This window comes from Triturus cristatus, chromosome 3_1, assembly GCF_964204655.1.
Source record: "Triturus cristatus chromosome 3_1, aTriCri1.1, whole genome shotgun sequence".
NCBI lineage: Eukaryota > Metazoa > Chordata > Amphibia > Caudata > Salamandridae > Triturus > Triturus cristatus.
Window position 1 is genome coordinate 1088121117 of NC_140583.1, and position 23106 is coordinate 1088144222.

At 48.2% G+C, this 23106-nt stretch overlaps 1 protein-coding gene across 2 annotated transcripts in view; it reads left to right on the top strand.

Annotated features, from left to right (window-relative positions):
- The window catches only part of ARHGEF12 (Rho guanine nucleotide exchange factor 12), a 715358-nt gene that overhangs the window by 213937 nt on the left and 478315 nt on the right, over positions 1-23106 (top strand). For both annotated transcript variants that reach the window (XM_085645963.1, XM_085645964.1), the window contains one exon: positions 5559-5669. In XM_085645963.1, the coding sequence (XP_085502089.1) occupies positions 5559-5669 (111 nt within the window). The remainder of the gene's footprint in view (positions 1-5558; positions 5670-23106) is intronic.

Consider the following 23106-nt stretch of genomic DNA (forward strand, 5'->3'; position numbering starts at 1 on the left):
GTTTCGGGCCTACTTCTAAAACTGAAGGCCTACCGTTCTCAGGACAGCTGCTCATTCTCAGCCTGTCCCCTGCCGCCCTTCTCTGTGGCTGGACATCTGCATCACAAGTGAACGGCCTTCGGGGGCAGGTGGTAACAACGCACAATATGTGGGCCTCAGTGTCCTAAAGTTTAAATCCAGGCCGGTCTGTTGAGCGTGAACCCAAGTGTGGGTGCAGCATTCCACTGGCACTCCGAGGCTACCTTGATGTGCCCAGAGAAGGGAGACATGTTTTTACTCAAGGGCTTCCCTCAACACAGGGCTTTAAGTGGAATTAAAAAACTGTGTGTGTGTGGGGGTGGGTTCTCAAACGGTTGTCAGTTGCATAAGTTAAATGAGCAGTAACTTTCTTTTATATATAATATTGAAAAAGCTTCCCTTAAAGCCCTGGTGACACCACGACTATGTTGCAGCTCCTAAGTTTCAAATAGAGAAGGGAAATCTGGAGAGAAAATGACTCTCTTTAAAGGATTTCCCTTCACCTACAGCGCTCACCTGGCAGGACGTCATGCCGTAACTTCTCCACTAGTGAGAAGTGAGCATTGTGAGCACGCGCACATCGATGGGCCTGCTGTCACTGCAGTCTGGGGACCACCTGTGCCAGGCCACAAAAAAGAGCCCGATAGAGACCCGTTTGGAGGCCTCCTTTAAACAAGCATTTGCAATGCAATAGGTCTCGCATTTATGCGAGTTTAAGCTATTGGGATTTAAAATAACAATGCCTTTCATTTATGTTTTAAAAACGAAAACATAAATAAAAGGCATTATCATTTAGAATGCTAATAGCTTAAACTCTCGTAAATGCGAGACCTATTGCATTGCAAATGCTTGTTTTATGGTACCGTGGGACTTATACTTCGACGATGGGCAATAATTCAAGCATTGGAATCTATGAAAGATACCAATACTGAAGAACTGCAGGTACAGGTGAGTAACTTATTTTCTTAGCCTCTGAGTGTATGCCTGTCCTCATGGAAGCTCGTCACACAATCACTAGAGCTTGTTATGAAGCAAAGTGGAAAATGTTTGTACATTACTGAATTCCCAAATGCATATATCCTCTAAAACCACATGTACATTGTCTGCTACCTTTTCCATTTACTTTGCTCAGGCCTAGTTTACACATGTATTCTCTTGCATTTAGTTGCAGGGGCAGCATATCTACAAAATAGGGAACACTCTTTACTTTTGAGAATCCTTGAAATTAAAGCTTTTATGGAGGGACTCGAGTCACCTCTCCCAGAGTACCTCCAATCCCATCCTGGAATCTTAATACAGTCCTCACAAGGTTAATGGGGCCCCCCTTTCAAGCCCATTAATTTTTGTCCTTTGCAATTCTGTCCTGGAAAGTGGCTTAACTAGTCGCTATTACCTCACTTAGATGAGTGAGTGAGATCCAAGCATTAACCCTAGAAGAACCATTTAAAAAAAAAACTTTGTGATAAAGTAGTTATTCACACCAATCCAAAGTTTCTACCTAATGTGATGTAATCTCTTTTCACCTCAACCAAGCCATAGATCGCCCAGTGTTCTTTCCACATCCATCTACAGTAGCAGAAACTGCACTTCATACACTGGGTGTTATATTATATAGCTAGAACACAAGCATTTCGGAAAACTCAACAGCTGTTTGTTTCTCACAACGCTGTAGCGGGACAGCAATCTCAAAACAAGGAATAGTTCACTGACTAGTCAAATGCATACAAACATGCTATGCCAAAGCCAAAAGACTTCTTATAACCCCTCCAAGGTCACATTCTACCAGGAAAAAGCAGCTACAATGGCTTTCTTGGGAACGTTCCAATTGCGGACATTCGAAAACCTGCTACTTGGTCGACACCACGCACTTTTACTAAACACTACTGCGTGGCGTCCTAGCAAAGCAGCAAGGCCAGGTAGGGCAAGCTGTCCTACGTACACCTTTTCAATGTTCTGCAACATCGCTTGGCTAACCACAACCTTACAGAGGAAACTGCTTTTTAGTCTATGCATAGAATGTGTATCTACAGCTACACATGCCATGAACAGAATATGCTACTTAACCTGTATACATGGCATGCTGTAGATTCAGTTGCACCACCCGCCTTCCCAGAAGCCCTTGGTTGCTGCAGATAACACACCTACTATATTCTTTTTTTTTTTCCTCACTCATTACTTGAGCATCTCTATGCTTCACTTTACTCTTTATCATGCACCCGCTAGACGGGAAGGAAAATATGAAGTTGGAGTGGACGTTCATGAGCAGTACTACCTGAGAGAGGAGTGACTACACCTTGTGACTCGAAAGACTTTCTTCTAACAAAAACAAGTTGTACATGTCCGGGCCCAACACTCGATGGCAAGAGTTTGCATAGCATGTGAATACTGCAGCAGTACATCCCACGAACAGATGTATTCAGGAGAAGTAACAAATTCCCTCTAATGCTAACTGACGCAGCCACCAGAAGGGTAAATACATCAACTATGCTATGCTGCCATTGCTGACTGTTCTACACCACCTGATCAACCAGCCTTTTGACAGGAAGCACCTCAATAGCCCCCAGGTTGGTGAGATGTTGACAAAAATAAAGGATGGCACGGATATAGCCAAGGACATGGATGCCCTCCATCTCCTGACAGAAGTCCCTTTTGGAGGCGGTAAGACTGGGGTGGTCCAATACCACTTCCCCTGACAAGTCAGTCATACCAGCGACAGCAACAGGTTTACCACCATCAAGAGGGTAGAGGATTCACACAAGATACTTTCTGATGCAACAACTCCATGGGACAACACAGAGTATCTCCTAGCAAGACAGCCTCTACCTCCAAACAGTGACTTGACCCATATCGCCCTAGCAAACAGCACCTGTTGGCGGCAAGGCTTGAAGGGATTCTTCAGCGCTTGGGGGGGGGGGAAATACTTCAGATTAGCTGGTCCTGTCACTGAGCACGGCTACTGCCTAAATGCTCACCACAACCCCACCAAATATCCCACCTCACGTACACCCCCTAAAGCCCAGAACACCTGCTCCTACTACAAAAGAAGATTCAGGTGCTCATCCACAAAGGGTCCATAGAACCAGTACTGCACAGCACCAACACAAAGGAGTATACTCTCAATACATCATTATCCCCAAGAAAAATTGATCTCTAAGGCCAATTCTAGACCACAGGCCTCTCAACAAGTTCATCCTCTCGGAACACTTCCACATGACCACCCTGCAGGGTGTTATCCCCCTTCTGCAATAAGGGCACTTCATGACTAGATCGGAAAGACACCTACTTCGGATTACCCATCCATCCAGCTTATCGCCTTTTCATTGTAAATGGCAAGCATTACAAATTCACTGACTTGCCATTCAAGGTCACCACGGCTCCCAGGGTGTTCACCAAATGCCTAGCCATGGTAGTCTCAGAAGGGGGTCGCACTCATGTGTTTTCCTGTCTCAACGATTGGCTGAACAGGAGCACAGGCAACCAGCAGTGCCTAGCACACACCCTGACATAGACATCTTAGCCACTCTAAAAAACACTAAATGCCAAAACCTTGCCTCTAGGCATACAAACCTTCAGTCCATGGGCGGGGTTGTCTGGATGAACTGGTCAGGGAGCTTAGCTATGCTTTTCCTGCCTTCTACTACTCTCGTACTTGATCAGGAAGCTTTAGCACACATCCCTCATCCTGGTGGAATCCACCTGTGTCAGGCAGCCCCGGTTCTCAACACTCTTTGAACTGTTAGTTGTTCCCAACGAGAAGCTCTCCATCAGGCCAGACCTTGTGATACAGAACCAAGGTAGAGTTAGGCACCCAGACCCCAGGCAGCTCATCCTAGCAATGTGGCTCTTGAAATACTAGAATTTGGGTACCTTAATCTACCCCAGAAATGCATGAACATTCAAGAGGAAGCATTCAGACGAGAGCTTCGTATGCTGCTAACTCGAAAATGTTTGTCCATTATTGCATTTCAAAGAGCCTAGCTCCCTTAATCCATTGTCCAGGACATTGTCTGCTATTACTTCCATTCAAAAGAGTAATGCTTTATCTACACCTCTACATACCGCCAATTGACTGCTATTGCAGCATACATGCAGAATAGAACTCACTATTCAGATGTCACTGTCATCCAGTCTTTTAGGGAAGGACTCAAGAGTCATCCCACCAAGAGATCCACCTGCCCAGGTCTGTAACTGTTGTGTGATTCTCATCAGAATTCTAGGTCCTCCTTTTGAACCAATGCACTTCTTCCCCCTACAATTCCTTTCCTGTATGGTTGCCTTCTTGGTTGCTATTACTTTCTTATGGCTCACTATCGAGCTACTGTACCTCACACTAGAATGTCTTTTCTAGGACTAATCCCAGGTTGCAACCCAAAGTGGCATCTCCTTTTTACCTTAACAAGACTATAGAGCTCCACGTCTTCCCCCAGCCAGACTCCGTAGAGGAACAGACCTTGCACAGTTGATGTTAAACGTGCCATTGTGTACTACAGTAAGACTAAACCTTGTTGCATGACTGAGCAACTACTCATTGCTTTCGCTACCCCTTACAGGGACTCTCATATCAAAAGCAGGTATAGCCAGGTGGATTCTCAAGTGCAGCCTGACCTGCTACCCTAAAGCCAAGAGAACCTTGCTTGCCACGCCAAGAGCACATTCCTCTTGAAAAAGTAAGCCACCATGACTTTTCCACTGGAACATCCCTACAGCTGACATTTGTTAGGCCGCTACAGTGGCAGCTCCACACACATATACCCAACACTATTGTGTGGATGTCCTAGCAAACAAACAATCGAGGGTTGGCCAAACAGTCTTAAGGACTTCGTTTCAGACATCTCTACCATTTACTAGCTGACCACTACTTTTGAGAGTACTGCTTTACAGTCTGTGCAGAGCATATACTATTAACAGAATATGTTACTTACCTTGTAAGCATCTGTTCATTGTGTGTCATGCATCCACCCACCTCCCCGGGAGCCAGTGTTTGTTTCAGATGTTTCCTCACTTTTAACTTGTAATCCCTTGTAAATCAAATAATGCATAGTCACCATACTGTTTCTCCTTACTGCTTCATCTGTACTCTCACCAGCTGTACAAAAAACAATCTAATAATAGAGCCATTGCCCAGGCTCATTACTAGCTAAGGGAGAAGTTTCATAATGCCTTGTGACTTGAAAGATTTCTTCAAAGAAAAACAGGTTACAAATGTCCTAGTCCAACACTAGATGACAGAAGTATACAGAGCACGTGGATCTACACACTACATGCTACGAACAAATGCTTACAGGGTATGTAACATATAATCTTTATAATTAAACATACTGCCCGAAACCATACATTGAGATAAACTACACTTATTGTGAAATTATGTTAGAAGCTTCTCTTTAAGAAGTAAGAATATTACTTTTTGAAGTGCACTGAAATACGTTGAAATTTGAAGATCGATTCATGTAAGTTGGGAAATCTGGAAACTATTGGTACAGCATAAACAAAACATCTCGCACAATGTCTTGCATTAATTACCATCTGTCTATTCTTTACAGGTCAATGGTCAGTGCAGCTGTTTCCAGAACATGGATTTATTGAAGGCCCGGCCCGCTCACTTAGCTGTGTTCGTGCATCACGTGGTCTCGCTATTTGATCCGGCAACATTGGTAAATCTGTTCCTGACTCTTGTTCTCTTGATCACCAGTGATTCTTCAAAAATGTAAAGCAAGATTTAGGACTCCTCAGAAGGTGTATATGTGTGCAGCTTCTGCGCACCATCCCCTCACAGACTGTCAAACCCTGTGCCTGATGGAAACAGATCATTCCATGAACCATCCTGGTGGCCTGTTTTAAGTCCACTCAAGTTTCACAGCGTCTTTTTCATACTCTGCTTCTTACCCCCTTGTATACTACTGAAGCTCAATCTTTGCATCATCATTTGTACCTTTGTAAAAGGGTATATCCCTCTGCAGTATACCATGTAACCGCTGCCTCTGCACAACTTCCAGTGTACCTTTATAGAAGAGATCTAGTCCAGTTTCCTCATGTGTACCTATAAAGAGCGTGCTCAATCTTCATAACCATATTTGTACCTCCATTGAACACGCATCTCTCCTATGTACTTTTAAAGAGGAGACTTTCTATGTAAAACCACCTCTGTGCTGGTTTAGTGCAGGTTTCCTCTATTCCATGCCCACTGTACCTGTGAGGAACTTCTCTGGCCCTGTATAGCCTCCTCTATACGTGGGAAGTACACGCTCTGCCTATGAAACCTTTTATGTGCCTGTATTGAACAGGCTTACACCATTGCAGTCATCCCCTGTGTAGTTGTTCAGAGCATGCTTCCTCAATTAAAGCTTCTGTGGTACATGTATATAAAAGGCTTTTCCCACTTTAGCCTCACTTGTACTTTCAAAGAGCTGGCTCCCACTTTATAACTTCATGTATACTTATGTGGAAGAGGCCTATCTTTGTCCATCCCTTTGTCTACATGTAAATGTCATGCTCCTCTAGTACAATCCCACATGTATATACATTAGACATCTCTGTGCAGCTTCCTGTGTACCCTTAGTGCCCCTCTTTAAACTCTCTCATGTACATATATAAGCACAATCTCCTTCCATGTACATCTATAGGGGGAGAGATTGTGGCCTAACGGCTATGGCGGTCGACCTCGGAGTTGGGGAACCGGGTTCGAGTCTCGGCAGGGACGCTCAACATTCTGTGATTCTGGGCAAATCACTTAATCTCCCCGTGCCTAACAACAATGAAAACGTCCGTATGTAACGTAACTGCTTCTCATGTAAAGCGCTATGATACCTCTGGGTCTAGTTAGTGCTATATAAAACTCCCCCCCCAAAAAACACCCAGAAAAATCTATATAGTTCCCGTACTGCCTTCCCTACATGTGTAGAACAGATATCTCTGTTCAGTTTCTTGTGTGCATATAAAGGGCTACCTCCTCTGTAAAGCATTGTATGTACCTGAATATTTCATGCTTTCTGTAAGCAGCCTTCTTTGTATCTTTAAAGAGGAGGTTTACTCTAAACAACCTCTTGTGTCGATTTTATTTTTTATCGTGGTCCATGATGCTGACAGGCAAGCTGTGCATACTCTGCTCTCATGTAGGAGGTAAACTGCACAGTTGGGCATGTGAAGGAATGAAACATCTCTACAGTCTCCTTGTATATAAAAGCTTAGCCCACTTTAGCATCCCGAGGTTCTACAAAGGCATGATTTTCTTCTCTCTGCACCCTCCTTACATAAGAATGTGTATCAAGATAATTCTTTACCATCTCCTGTGTGACAGTAGAGAGCAGGCCTCTGTTAAGCAAGTTAGGCAGACTCTGCAAAGAGCATGCTGCTGTTTAACTACTACTATTAATTTCCATAGATTAAACTCTCTTCTGTGTTCTCTCAAATATGCAATTCAAAATAGCTTTCACTGTATGATCTTCTTTGTGCCTGTACAGTCCAGACTTCAATGTCCATCCACCACAGCACCACCACCATAGTGGGTACACAATATGTACAGCCTCCTGTGTCCCTTTGATTATTTTGAAGAGTTTGTGTGGTTGGCTGCGGAGTCAATGCGGGTGGTGATGGCTGATTTCTTGTCTTCTTTGATGTGTCTGTGATAGTTGCTAAGGGCTATTTTGTGAGCTGCTCTGTCGGCAGGGTTCTTGGTGGCACGCCATAGTTTCTCCAGTTGGTGGCAGTTACGCTTGTTGGTCCAGAGTTCTGTGGTGTACCAGCTGACTTGTTTGGGGCACTTATAGGTTTCAGTGGGGCGACTCTGTTGGTGATCAAGGTGGGGAAGTTCTGGGTGACCTGATTGAGGTCTGTTGAGACCTCAGGTTGGGAGGAGGTGAGGGCCTGTGACCATTGAGTTTCTGTGACCTTGCTCCAGCTATGGTGGGAGGGGATCCGGCACCTGGTGATGGTATGCTGGGCGTTGGTGAAGTGGACGATGGTGAGGTCAATCTAGGTGGGTTCTGTGGTGTGGCTTAATTTGATCCTGTTGCTGGAGGTGAAAATGAGGTCAAGTGTGTGTCCGGCTTTGTGTGTGGGCTCGGTGACAAGTTGGATGAGGCCGATATTGTTCAGGTTCTCCAGAAGGGCGATGGAGTTGGCATCATTGGTATCATTGATGTGGAAGTTGAGGTCGCCGAGTAGGACATAGTGGTGAGAGTCGATTTCTGGGGGAGGGGGGGATGTGGGTTGAGGGTGATGTCACACTGTTGATCAAGGTCCCGGTGGTCTGTAGGCAAGGGTTGTTCTTATCGTGGTCTTGGCGTCAGTTTGTACTAGGAAGTTGCGGTGTTCCATGAGAGGTGTAGGATCGTTGTTGGTGATAGTGCATCTGATAGTTTCCTTGAAGATGATGGGGATGCATTCTGAAGTGGCGGTAGGGATGTTGGGTTTCTAGGAGGGGTTGAGCCACATTTCTGTGATGAAGACAACATCCGTGGAGAGGGTGGCGATTGTGTCCCAGATTTCCGTGGCATGTTTTCAGAGTGAGTAGAAATTGACTAGAATACAATGCAGCGATTGCGGGGTGTTCTTGGTCGTGTGGGTAGGAGTTGTGCCCGATCTTTCGTAGGTTGTGTCGCAGGAGAAGTGGCAGTGTCTGCAGGTGAAGGCTTCTTTTGTGGATCGTGGGGAGGAGGAGATGCAACTGTTTTGGTGTCCGGGATCCAGGTCCAGGAGTTCCTTGGAGGTGTCCCATTGAGTGGCGGGAGGGCCAGGGGACCTGGTGCAGGGCGTTGTCCAGCCAGCGGTGCATTGGCGGCGTGTCTGCTGTGTGATCATGTGGCAGCCTTGTGCCCTCTTTCTTGCATGGTATGCCCCCACGTTTTGCTGAATTGCTGATGTTCTTTGACTGAGTGTGCCCGGGCTCCTGCTAATCAGGTACCCAGGGACTATGTTCCTTCCCTAAACCTGCATTAAAGCCTACACCCAATTGGCATCTCTGGTCACATGTCAGCCCCTGGTAAATGGTACCACAGGTACCCAGGGCACTGTTACCAGAGAAGGCCTCAAAAGGCTGTAGCACTTATTGTGCCACCCTTAGAGGTCCTGTACCATGACACTCGCACACTGCCTTTGCAGGCTGCGTGTCATGGTGCAGAACAAAACAAAGAGTCGACATGGCACACATCCCTGTGTGCCATGCCCACAAACCACTGCCCTGGTATACATCAGACACCTCTCCAGCTGGGTGCTCTATGCCAGTGGTGAGGGTACAGGTGCATGAGCCCTGTACCCCTACAGTGCCCAAGTCCATTCCTGGGCACTGTAAGTGCAGTGTTGCCATTAAGAGTATATGGTGCTGGGAGATTGTCATTACAAACTCCACAGCACCATGATGGCTCCACTGATGACTGGGAAGTTTGGTATCAAACTTCCCAGCACATTAAACCCGCACTGATGCCAGTGTGGGATTTAATGAAAAATGCACAACAGAGGGCATCTAAGAGATGCCTCCTGAAACTCATCCAACTTCCAGTGACCTGACTGAGTGGCTGCGCAGGCTGCCCCCACCAGGCATGTTTCTGGACCCCTGGGTCGTGAGCTTGCTGCTCTCGGGGGCCTGAAACAATGCACATCCTGGGATGAGGTGCCAAGCCTCCTCCCCCAGGATGGACAGGGTTCACGAAGGAGAAGCTTCAAAGGCATGCCGCCTTTGTGAGCCTCTCCTGACCATTTGCTGCTTTCAGCAACTGGTCCCCACTGGTTCTACCCCCCCCCCCACTTTGGGCGGGAGAACCGGTGGGAAAAACAAGTGAGGAGGAGAGGTGTGCCTACCTCTGCCAACTCCACCCCTAAGGTGGGGGAGGCGAGGTGAAGCACAACCTCGAGTCCCTGCCATCTTGAGTATGGTGGGACCCAGCCAACCAGGGACAGGCACCTGCCCCCCTCCCACTGGAGAGTGGCAGAATAGGGGGTGTACCCACCCCAGGGAAGGGACCCATTGCTCCCTGCCCTTTACGTACCTGTAACGCCCCTAAATTTAGTATTTAGGGGCACCCTGAACCTTCCTTCCTCAGATTCAGCAACCACAAGAAAAAAAAGAGAAGAAGGTCGAGAAGCTGTGCAGAGCTAACAAGAGGACGACACCCACTGACTTGGCCCCAGCCCTACAGGCCTGTCTCCCCTCAAACCTGCTCCTCCAAAACCCCGGCGTGTCCAGCGGACAACAACATCAAACACCCCGGAGAACCTGCCTGCCTTCATTTTCCAAGCTGTTTCTCCCGTGAACACAGGACATGTTTGAACTGCAGCTTCTGGTGCCAGCCAGGAACCGCGAATCCCACACACTCTGCACCCGCCGAATCCGTCCCGAGCTCGAGTGGACAAATACCACGAGGAGGTCCCCCCGGCGATCCTGACCCGAGATCTGGTGACCCATGACCTGCCTCAAGCCTCCTGACGACGCCTGCAGCCTCAATCCAGAGGACCCACCCCCATGGCCAGAGCGGGTAAGTAAATCCGACTTCCCAAGGCACCCCTGCACCCGATGCCCCACGGCCTTGTGTGCCCAACCCAGCGGTGCCTAACCAACCCTCTACATCCCAACTTACCCCTCGAAGTGGAAGATCCTCGTCCCCGAGCCTGCAGTGTTTCTTTGTCCCGGAGAATCTTCATTGAAATCAACAGGGCACCCGACCTCAAAACAGCACCCTGCACCCGGCCGCCCTAGTGCCGCTGATGGTGCCCCTTTGTTGCTCACTTGGTCCCCAACTTGCCATGAGCTTAACCCTAGGAGCTTTGCTCCCACAACCCCGTGGCCTGCTTGCCAACAGCCACCAACCGGAGTCCACCTATCCTCCATAGGATAACATTGGGCCTCAACACTCTGCATCCGGCCGCCCTAGTGCCACTGGGGGTGCAACAACAGTTCATCACTGACCCTGGGAGACCCCGGAGTCTAACCCCAGGCCCCTCACTCCGAAGACCAATTACCTACCTGGAAACCGATAACCTCTTGTTCGAGGCATATGAGCTGCAGATTGTACACTTAGCATAGATCGCCATCTGGTGTTGGGCCCGGATGTTTGCAGTTTGTTTTTGTTCTTTGGACAGTCTTTGGAAGTCACGAGTTCGGTGACTCCTCCTTCGGTCCGTACTGCGCATGGGCTTCGGCTCCATCCTCAGATTGTTTTTTTCCGCCATCGGGCTCGGATGTGATACTTCGTGCTCCGGCTTCGAACTTCTACGGTTCCAGCCTCGACGGAAAATCCTCGTTCTTCGAGTTTTCTTCATCAATCTTCATCTCTCGAAGCGGCACTTTTCTCCATCCCGTACATCGGCACCGGCCTTCGGGCCCTCCTCGACTCCGGTCCCGGCCGATGGAAAGGACTCCGTTCAAAAAGTGCCCAAAATGTGGGTCTAAATTTCCCCACACCGACCTCCATCAGGTGTGTAACCTTTGCCTCTCTCCAGAACACGAGGCTAGAGACTGCCCCGCCTGTAAGTCTTTTCGATCTAAAAAGACCATCCAGGATCGAAGAGCTCGACGCACCATGGCGCACTCCTCGACCGCGGCTCCACCGGACATCTTCGGAGACGACGCCGAAGCTTCGGGGCAACTACACACCGAGCAGGAGGACGACGTCGTCAGCGCTTCCGAGGCCGACGACTCCGACGTGGAGGACATCACACCGGCGCAGCGGGTCGTGAGTACTGTACCCCCTCCCACCCCCGCGCCCAAAACCAAAGAGACTCCGGTTACACCCTCGCCTGCAGGCCTGGGCAAAACCAAGCACACAGCTTCTATCACCCCACCTTCGGGCCCGGTGTCGAAGCCTCAGAAGTCTCACGGCAGCTCGGGCTCGAGCCAGCCGACGCCTGGTGCCGAAAAACACCATCCGGCACCGAAGAAAGTGATACCCAGCTCGACTCCGAAGCCACCGGTGCCGAAGCCTGGACTCTCGGTGCCCACAAAACACAAACACAAACACAAATCTGTCGGCACCGACGCTCCGGCGCCGAAAACTCCTTCGACGCCGGAAAAACCGGAGGTTCCAAAAAAGCATGGTGCACAGAAACCATCGAAACCCTCGGCTCCGAAAACATCGGCGCCAGTGGACGATTCGGCGCCACTGGATCTCTTTACACCAGACCCTTTGCAAAAGACTCTATTTAAAGATCCAAAGACTGGGCTATTGACTTTAGTTGTCAAGAAAAGACGACTTGACACCCCGGCTCCTCCTCCACCGCCCAAACGGAAGGACTCTGCTACTTCTCCTCTCAGAGTGCCCTCCCCACTACCTCCTCCTCCGCCTCCTCCACCCCCTCCCCCTCCCAGGTCTCCGCCACCCTTACCTTATCACTCCCCGACCCCGTCCCCAGATCCGGATTTCGGGGATCCACATTATGACCCAGCGGACGCCCCAATGGACCCCACTCCACCGGGGACCCCAGACCCATGGGAAGACTACCATAACCCTGACATACCTGATATGCCTCAGGACGACCTATACCCATCCAGGCCGTCTCCTCCAGAGGACTCCTTAGGTTTTCACCACTTACTGCAGAGAGCAGCACACTACCATGGGGTGCAAATGCATAGTGAACCAGTGGAAGACGACTTCCTACTGGACACATTTGACATTCAGGACAAGTCCACGTCTATCTTGCCCATGCTTAAAGGTGTCACCAAGCATGCTGCAGAGGTGTTCAAAGACCCTGTCAGGGCCAGGGTATTGAACCCTAGAATACAAAAAAAGTACAAGGCGGCACCCACAGACCCTGCATACATCAAGGGCCCTGCTCCCTTAGATTCCCTAGTTGTGTCCACAGCTAGAAAGCGGGCTAACTCCCAGTCCTCAGGAGAAGCCCCACCGCCAGATAAAGAATCCAAACTTCTAGACGCGTCTGGCAAACGCACCGCCTCCCAAGCTGCAAACATGTGGCGCATTGCAAATGCACAAGCGCTACTTGCGCGCTATGACAGAGCACACTACGACGAGCTTGAGGCTCTTATGCAGCACCTCCCCGAAAAACACAAACGCAAGGCTCATGACCTAATACAGGAGGGTAAACTAATTACTAACACCTCTATTAAGTGTGCCCTCGATGCAGCTGACACTGCTTCTAGAGCCATAAACACTAGTGTCCTGCTTCGTCGTCATGCCTGGCTCAGGATCTCAGGGTTCAAGCCTGAAGTCCAGGCGTCCATACTAAATCACCCCTTTGACCAACAAACTCTCTTTGGGCCAAAGGTGGACGAAGCATTAGAAAAGATGAAAAAGGACACAGACACAGCAAAGTCTATGGGGGCACTACAATTTCAATTTCAATTTTATTTAAATATGATTTTGGAACTCCTTGGAGATCCACATATTACAAAATAACAGCCAAAATATAGTAAAATGAGTCCACATATAATCGACTTTTTCTAGCAAAAAATGTACAGATTATCATACCGTTCATCTAATACAATTCTAAAAAACATTTGAAAAAGTTAAAAATTCTGTTACAGAAAATTTCGTTTGGGGGACTGAAGATAGCATCTATCAGAGATCTTGCGGATAAAATACCAAACTGAATACATACAGGCTTTACCCACAGACGACGGTGGGCCATTAATGCTGGACAGACTAGCAGTACATGTATAGAGTCTTGGACTGAGATATTGCAAAGGTTACATATATTAGATATACCATGCCATTTTGCCAACAGCTTATTCAGTGGAAGGAGATCCTGCCTAAGAAGCAGCCAAAAACGGCGCAAACCGTGGGGTATATTCCAGGAGGCGTAAGGTTGTATTTGTTTAAACAAATAGGAATCAACAGCTTGAGTGGCCCCCTTCTTTTGTACAATCAAGTTACGATCCCTTTCGTAGCTTAGCTTCCATGTGGCTTGTTTTAATGTAAATTTTAATTGTTGCATAGAAAGGTCTAAAAGAGTGGCTTCCTCTAAGTCCAAGAGTGTAATGGCCTTCCTATAATTCTTTATAAGAATCGAATGCTCTTTTAGTGGGCCCATCAACTCTTTTGTGATTAGGGATCTTAGTGTGGCTGGCTTTCCTTTGACCAAACAGATAACCCAGCGAATGACTCCTGCCAGACCCTGTGCCCAGCTACTTCTTAGACCGAATTCTAAACGAAGGGCTGCTGCACTGCAACTATTATTAACTGAAGTTAAGCTTCTCAAGAGGGAACCCTCGATAATGTCCAAAAAACCCCATTCGACTAGGTCGATGAGTTCTATGCCGTAAAGCAAAGTTGGGGGGACTTTTGCCCGGAAAGCCTCCAGCAAATAACCAAAGTGTCTTTTACCGGTTGATTTGTATAATGCTCTTAACCCATTTCCCTGCGACTTTGCCTTGCGGGAACTATTTTCTATATGGGATTTGTTGCTCAAGTTGCTATTTACAACCTTACCCAAAAATACGTATGATTTTACTCTTTCTAGTTTTTGGCCTCCCAGCTCCCAGCTAATGTGTTCCAACTTCAGTTTTTTTCGCCCCTCCATACACATTACCTTGCTTTTGGAAATGTTTATTTTCAGGAAATGGTTTTCGGAGAATGCGTATAATGAATGCAGACGGTTGTTAAGGCCTTTTGGAGTAAGGTCTAGGATTAATATATCGTCCGCATACATTAAACAAGAGATATATCTTTCTCCCAGACGTGGGGCAATTCCTTCGCATGCAGATATGATAAGGGGGAGATCACTAACGTAAAGGGAAAACAAAAGAGGAGCTAAAAGACAGCCCCTTTCACCCCCCAATAGCACTCTGCACCACGTGTTATCGTGCAAATCTTGTACCAAGCATAAGAGTCTATGAGGCATTCCCAGGGCATGTAGCTTTCTCCACAGTACTTGTCGGTCGACCTTATCAAAGGCCGTGGAGAAATCTATGAATGCCGCATAGACTCTCCCCTTTCTGGCTCCAATATATTTATCGGTCATTACCTGGAGGGCTGTTAAGTTGTCCATGGTACTGTGGTTTTTCCTGAAACCTGTCTGCTCGAGAGGAAGAATATTTAAATGCTCCACCCAATTATTTATTCGTTTGAGCAGACATCTTGTAAAAACTTTGCCGATTGCATCCAACAGTGCAATCTGGCGGTAATTCTGAGGGGATAAACGATCTCCCTTTTTAAACAATGGTACCAGGATACTTCCCTTCCAAGAGGGTAAAACCTTACCTCTAGATAAACAAATATTGAAAATGGGGGCACTACAATCACAAGCCCCCAAACGCTCCTTTCGACGCTCATCCTTTCGTAGCACAGGCAGAGGCTACTCCACCGATAGCGCCTCTACCTCCTAGAAGTCCCCTCCTCAAAATACCTTTTCAAAGGGCAACCAAAGGGGTGGTTACAGAGGCAACAACAATAAGGGCAGGGGCAAAACTAACACCACCCGTTCTGCCACCCCGCCCGCACAATGACTTCCCTTCGCTCCCCCCAGACCATTCCACTCCAGTCGGGGGCAGACTACAAAACTTTATACACGCATGGGAGTCCATAACATCGGACAAATGGGTGACCCAAATTATTCGGTCAGGGTACTGTCTCGAGCTAACATCTACCCCACCCAATATCCCACCAAGGCACCGTCCAATGTCTCAAGAACATTCCACACTGCTCAAACAGGAGGTGCTCTCCCTCCTCCAAAAACATGCTATAGAGCAGGTCCCCGTCAATCAGCAGAATCTAGGGGTTTACTCTCTGTATTTCCTAATACCGAAAAAAGACGGGACCCTGAGGCCCATTCTGGACCTCCGGCCTCTAAATGCATACATACATTCAGACCATTTCCACATGGTCACCCTACAACAAGTCCTCCCGCTCCTTTGTCAGGAAGACTTTCTTACAACCTTGGATCTGAAAGACGCATACTTTCACATTCCAATACACCCTTCTCACAGAAAGTACCTCAGGTTTGTGGTGGACGGTCAACATTACCAGTTCACAGTTCTCCCCTTTGGGGTCACCACCGCACCACGGGTGTTTACCAAATGCCTAGCAGTTGTAGCAGCACACCTCAGACGTCAACATATTCACGTCTTCCCTTACTTAGACGACTGGCTCATAAAAGCCGCGTCCTACAACCAATGTGTGCAACATACCAACAGCACCATTCAACTGCTCCACCGGCTAGGCTTTACGGTGAACTACCAAAAGTCCCACCTCCTACCATCTCACACAAAGCAATATCTCGGGGCCACTATAGACACCTCCAAAGGTATTGCCTATCCAAACTCAGCCAGAATCGCAAGCATGCAAGCCTTGCGCAAAACATTCCTTCCTCAACACTCTCTTCCAGCAAGAGTGTTTATGAAGCTCATAGGAATGATGGCGTCCTGCATTTTTATAGTGCCCCATGCAAGACTCCACATGCGTCCACTTCAAGAGTGCCTAGCACGACAGTGGAACCAGGCCCAGGGTCAGCTGACTGATCTGGTGTTGGTGGACGGCCGCACCCATCACTCTCTGCAGTGGTGGAACACCACAAACCTTTCCAAAGGGCGGCCGTTCCTGGACCCGGTTCCTCAGGTGATTCTAACAGCGGACGCATCGCTCTCCGGCTGGGGAGCGCACCTCTTACACCTCACAATGCAAGGTCTATGGACGCCACAGCAAAAATCGCTCCACATCAACCATCTGGAGCTCTTGGCGATCTTTCTAGCCCTAAAATCTTTTCAAAAACAGATTTCGGGCAAAGCAGTCTTCATTCGCACAGACAACATGACTGCAATGTATTATATCCAAAAACAGGGGGACACACACTCTCCCCAGCTCTCCTGCTTAGACCAGAGCATATGGAGATGGGCAATTCCCCAAAACATATTTCTCCTGGCGCAGCACGTTCCAGGCGTACAAAACACCATGGCAGATCTGCTCAGCAGACAAACGCAACAACTACACGAATGGGAACTGCATCCACAAGTTCTTCACCCATTCTTCCAAATGTGGGGTCATCCTCAGATAGACCTCTTCGCCACCCACGAAAACAAACAATGCCCAAGCTTCGCCGCCAGATACCCACACCCATTGTCCAAAGGCAATGCGATATGGATGAACTGGTCAGGCAGATTTGCATACGCCTTTCCACCTCTCCCACTAATTCCATTAGTGGTAAGGAAGCTACAGCAGCACTCCCTCACACTCATTCTGGTAGCCCCAACATGGGCCAGGCAACCGTGGTACACCACACTACTACAGCTATCAGTGGTACCACATCAAAAACTGCACCTGTCCCCATGACTCCTAACCCAGAACCATGGAGAAATCAGGCACCCGGACCCAGCTCAGCTCAACCTTGCGATCTGGCTCCTGAAATCTTAGAATTTGGTAACCTTAACCTTCCCCCTGATTGTATGAACATTATCATGGAAGCCAGACGTCCTACCACTAGAGCATGCTATGCCGCAAAGTGGAAAAGATTTGTAATTTACTGCCGTAACAATACAATCAACCCTTTAGATGCATCCATACAGCACATCATATGCTATCTGCTCCATCTTCACAGGTGTAACCTGGCATATTCATCCATACGCCTACACCTGGCAGCGATTGCTGCTTATCTACAAAACAGACAGCATTTATCACTCTTCAGAGTGCCCGCTATTAAGGCCTTTATGGAAGGCCTTAAACGAGTAATTCCTCCCAGGGCACCACCTTCCCCTGTATGGAATCTAAATGTAGTTCTTACACGGCTAATGGGTCCACCCTTTGAACCAATGCATAAATGTGAGCTACAGTTCCTCACCTGGAAAACAGCTTTCCTCGTAGCTATCACGTCCCTTAGAAGGGTTGGTGAAATACAAGCGTTCACTATACAGGAACCCTTCCTACAAATACACCACAGCAAGGTCATACTTCGCACAAATCCGAAGTTTCTGCCCAAGGTCATTTCCCCCTTCCATCTCAATCAATCGGTGGAATTACCTGTCTTTTTCTCGCAACCTCAATCTGTTGCAGAGAGGGCCTTACACACACTCGATGTTAAAAGGGCTTTGCTGTACTACATACAAAGAACGCAACCCTTCAGGAAGACTAAACAATTGTTCGTTTCCTTCTCTCCACCACATAAAGGCAACCCCATCTCTAAATCAGGGATAGCTAGGTGGATTGTAAAGTGTATACAAATTTGCTATCAAAAGGCAAAAAGAACATTATCTGTTCCACCTAAAGCCCACTCTACTAGAAAGTTTGGGGCTTCTATGGCTTTTCTAGGGAACATACCCTTAGATGACATCTGCAAAGCAGCCACATGGTCAACACCGCACACCTTCACAAAACATTACTGTGTAGATGTGCATTCCAAGCAGCAAGCTAGTGTGGGCCAGGCTGCACTAAAGACACTTTTTCAAACCACTGCAACGGATACCGGTGGTCGCCGCTAAGGTTGGGTACTGCTATATAATCTATGCTAAGTGTACAATCTGCAGCTCATATGCCTCGAACGGAATATGCTACTTACCAGTATGCATCTGTTCTTGGCATGTAGAGCTGCAGAGTTGTACACGCCCACCCGCCTCCCCGGCTACCTGTATCCGTTCCAGTCCATCTTATTTAGATACAACACACATGGGTTTCTCACTGTTATTACTACGCTCCATCATTTCCCTGTTGGCGAAAAACAATCTGAGGATGGAGCCGAAGCCCATGCGCAGTACGGACCGAAGGAGGAGTCACCGAACTCGTGACTTCCAAAGACTGTCCAAAGAACAAAAACAAACTGCAAACATCCGGGCCCAACACCAGATGGCGATCTATGCTAAGTGTACAACTCTGCAGCTCTACATGCCAAGAACAGATGCATACTGGTAAGTAGCATATTCCTTTTCTCAAAGAAAAACATTGACACTTTTTCTCCCAAAAAGTTTCTAAGTGTCGACTTTTGAAAACTAAGAATATTCCTTAAAAATCACACAAATAACCAAAATGCATTTTCTCAACTGTTTTCAGGAAATGTCCCAGTGCTGAATCTAGGTATCTAGCACTGAGTAAGAAAAGTATTGTTAAAGTAACTTACCTGCTAAGTGAATTTCCTCCCATAGGATAACTTTGGTGATTCTATGTGAAAAGGTTTAAAAGTGTCAACTTTTGAAATACAAGAATATTCTTTAAAAATCGTACAACTAACTAAAACGCATTTACTCAACTGTTTTCAGGAAACGCCCCAGTGCTGAATCTAGGATCCAGCACTGTGTTAGTAAAAGTAATCTGAAAAGTAATTTAATTGCATTTTACTGAAAAAGCCTATTGATTCATATGTGCTGAGTCTACAAAGTTTGTGCATTGCATTGCAACCTCTGTAAACTCGAATTGGTACAAAGTCCTACTGTATTTTGAAAACATTCAACAACAGCATCTTGTAGATGAACAGTATTTATATGCTTACCTGTGCCAGGCTGGCTTGGTTCTAAAAATAAACAGTATATTTTTTATACAAAAACAATTGGCCTAGAGTTCAGTTCTTGAGTGTGTGAAATAATTTGCTGACTGAGTGGGTACATCAAATGCTTAGCAGCGTCCTCTGATACTGCCTTACTACTCGACCAAGCTACCACTTTAGAGAGTAAGGTTCTATCTAACTTTAACCACTGCCAAACATCTGGAGACCCTTGGACTCTATACACACCGTACCTCACTTTGGTACAGTATATATAGAGCCAGTTTCTTACAAGCCTCCATTAGTGGTCCTGGTAGGTGGTCCTAGGGCAGGCATAGTAGGTACACGATATGTACAACCTCCTGTGTACCTTTGACTATTTTGAAGAGTTTGTGTGGTTGACTGCGGAGTCAATGTGGGTGGTGATGGCTGCTTTTTTGGCTTCTTTGATGTGTCTATGATAGTTGCTGAGGGCTATTTTGTGTGCTGCTCTGTCGGCGGGGTTCTTGGTGGCACGCCATAGTATCCCCAGTTAGTGGCAGTTACGCTTAGTGGTCCTGAGTTCTGTGGTGTACCAGCTGACTTGTTTGGAGCTCTTGTTGGATTTTGTAGGTTTCAGTGGTGCGACTCTGTTGGTGATCAAGGTGGGGAAGTTCTGGGTGACCTGATTGAGGTCTGCTGAGGCCTCAGGTTGGGTGGAGGTGAGGGCCTGTGACCATTGAGTATCTGTGACCTTGCTCCAGCTGCAGTGGGAGGGGATCCAGCGCCTGGTGAGGGTGTGCTGGGCGTCGGTAATGGTGAAGTGGACGATGGTGTGGTCAGTCTAGGTGGGTTCTGTGGTGTGGCTTAATTTGATTCTGTTGTTGGAGGTGAAAATGAGGTCAAGTGTGTGTCCGGCTTTGTGTGTGGGTTCGGTGACCAGTTGGATGAGACCGATATTGTTCAGGTTCTCCAGGAGGGCGATGGAGTTGGCATCATTGGGGTCATTGATGTGGAAGTTGAGGTTGCCGAGTAGGACATAGTGGTGAGAGTCGATTTCTGAGGGGGGCAGGGTGGGTATGAGGTTGAGGGTGGTGTCACAGACTGTTGATCAGGGTCCCGGTGGTCTGTAGGCAAGGGTGCTTCTTATCGTGGTCTTTGCGTCCGTTTGTACTAGGAAGTTGAGGTGTTCAATGAGAGGTGTGGGATCGTTGTTGGTGATGGTGCATCTGATAGTTTCCTTGAAGATGATGGCGATGCATTCAGGAGTGGCGGTAGGGATGTTGGGTTATTAGGAGGGGTTGAGTGGCAGTGTCTGCAAGTGAAGGCTTCTTTGGTGGATCGTGGGGAGGAGGAGATGCAGCTGTTTTGGTGTCCAGGAGTTCCTTGAAGGTGTCCCATTGGGTGACAGGAGGGCCAGGGGACCTGGTGCAGGCCGTTGTCCAGCCGGCGATGCATTGGCGGCGTGTCTGCTGTGTGATCATGTGGCAGCCTCCATTAGTGGTCCTAGTAGGTGGTCCTAGTGCAGGCATTGCAGGGGCAGCAAATACCTGCAGAGGCATCAGGTAGCACAGGGGCAGCAGGTAGAGCAGGGACATGGGCAGCAGGTACCACAGAGACAGGGACAGCAAGTAGCACAGGAACAGATACAGCAGGTAGAGCACGGGCAGCAGGCTGCGCAGAGGCAGTAGGCGGGGAAGTAGGTAGCGCAGAGGCAGCACAAGGACAGCATGCAGAACAAGTACAGCAGGCAGCACAAGGACAGAAGGCAGCCAAGGGGCAGCAGGTACTGCAGAGTAAGGGGCAGTATAGGGACAGTTACAGTGCAGGACCAGGGCAGCAGGTAGCACAGGGGCAGAAGGCAGTGCTGGGGCAGCAGGCAGGGCAGAGGTAGCAAACGACCTCAACCAACCAGCGAACACCAGCCAAACCATCACCACCTGGTCACCGCTCACCACCCTGACCACTTAGCCATCATGTCTTCCATCCACTCCTCAGCGCCCATCAACCCTTGCCCTCACCACCTCTACAATCTTGCAGCAAACCTAATCAGCACGCAACTCACTAGCATCCTCAACACCTCCATCTCCACAGATGGAAACACGCAGACATCAGACCTCTTCTAAAGAAATCCTCTGCTGACCCTAACAATCTCAAACATTATCGTCTGATCTCCCTGCTCCCCTACCCAGCCAAAGTTCTCAAGAAAGTCATCAACCAGCAGCTCACCAAATTCCTAGAGCAAAACCATCTACTGGATGCCTCTCAATCAGGATTCCGTGCCAACCACCACGCTGATTGCTGCCACAGAAGACATCAGAACTCTTGTTGACCATGGAGAAACTGTGGCCCTGCCTTCGCAGCGTTCGACACAGTCTCTCACAAAATCTTCAACAGACTCTACAACAAAGGCTTACAGCAAGACGCCCTCAAGTAGATCTCCTCCTTCCTTACAGGATGCACACAGAGCATCCTGCTGCCTCCCTTCACCTCCGCACCAAAAGACATCATATGCGGAGTACCACAAGGACCATCCCTCAGCCCCGCTCTGTTCAACATCTACATAATTCCCTTCGCAGACCTCGTTGGATCCCACGGATTCAACCTAATCGCCTAAGCAGACACTCAACTGATCCTCTTACTCACTGAGGACCCTCTTCAAAACCAAAACCAACTTCTGCAGCACCATGACCAATGTAGCCAAATGGATGAAAGACAACTGCCTCCAGCTCAACTCAGACAAAACTAAGTATTGATCTTTGGGAAGAGCACTTCCTTCTGCTTGGCACCACAGCTGGTGGCCTGCAGAACTCGGACCCACATCCACATCGAACGACCACGCGCACAACCTCTGTATCATTCTTAACAGCCAACTGACCATGAAACGACCAGGGGCATAGCTTCGGGGGGTTTTTTGGTGAGTAACTCCCCCTCTAATTAATGTATGTTCGAGACATGTGAGCTTTAGATCTCATGCTTTGCATACTCCTTCCATCTAGTGTTGGGTTTGGATGTTTGCAAGTTGTTTTTCTTTGAAGCAGTCTTTCAAGTCACGAGGTAGGTGACCCCTCCTTTCGGTGATACTGCGCATGGGCATCGACTCCATTTAGATAGTTTTTTTCCGCCATCGGGTTCAGACGTGAACTGCTGTGCTCTGGTTCGACACCGTTTCTTCGTTTTCCCTCGGTGCGCATGACACTCACCGTTGACGGTATTGTTTTCAGTCGCGTAAACCCATTTTCTGCGTTTCGGATTTACTTAAAAAACCCTCTTTCGATCGGGTAGCTGATGGAAGGCCATCTGGCCTACCCGCGTCGGTCCGCTTCACAGCCGATGGAACGGACTCCATTTAAATTCTGCCCTCTGTGCCACGTGAAGTATCTGTGCACCAACTCACACCAAGTGTACAACCTGTGCTTGTCTCCGGAGCACAGAGAACAGGACTGCGACGCGTGTAAGGCTTTCCTATAAACAAAGACGCTTCGTGACAGTCTGGGTCGATGTTGCGACATGCAGAGCCAACACACAAGTTCCATTCCGGACCTCTTCGGAGAAGATTCGGAACAAGAGGCCGGAAATGCCATGGGAGCTGAGGAGGAACAAGACCCAATCTCCATCTCTGACTACGGCTCTGACGGGGACGAAGACATCCCGCAAGGGCAGCATACTATGAGTACAGATCCTCCCTTGCCCCAAAGTCCACCTCAGCCCAAGAAGAAGGCTTTGGTCGAACCCCCGCCTCCGGACCACGGTCGGCACTGAGAA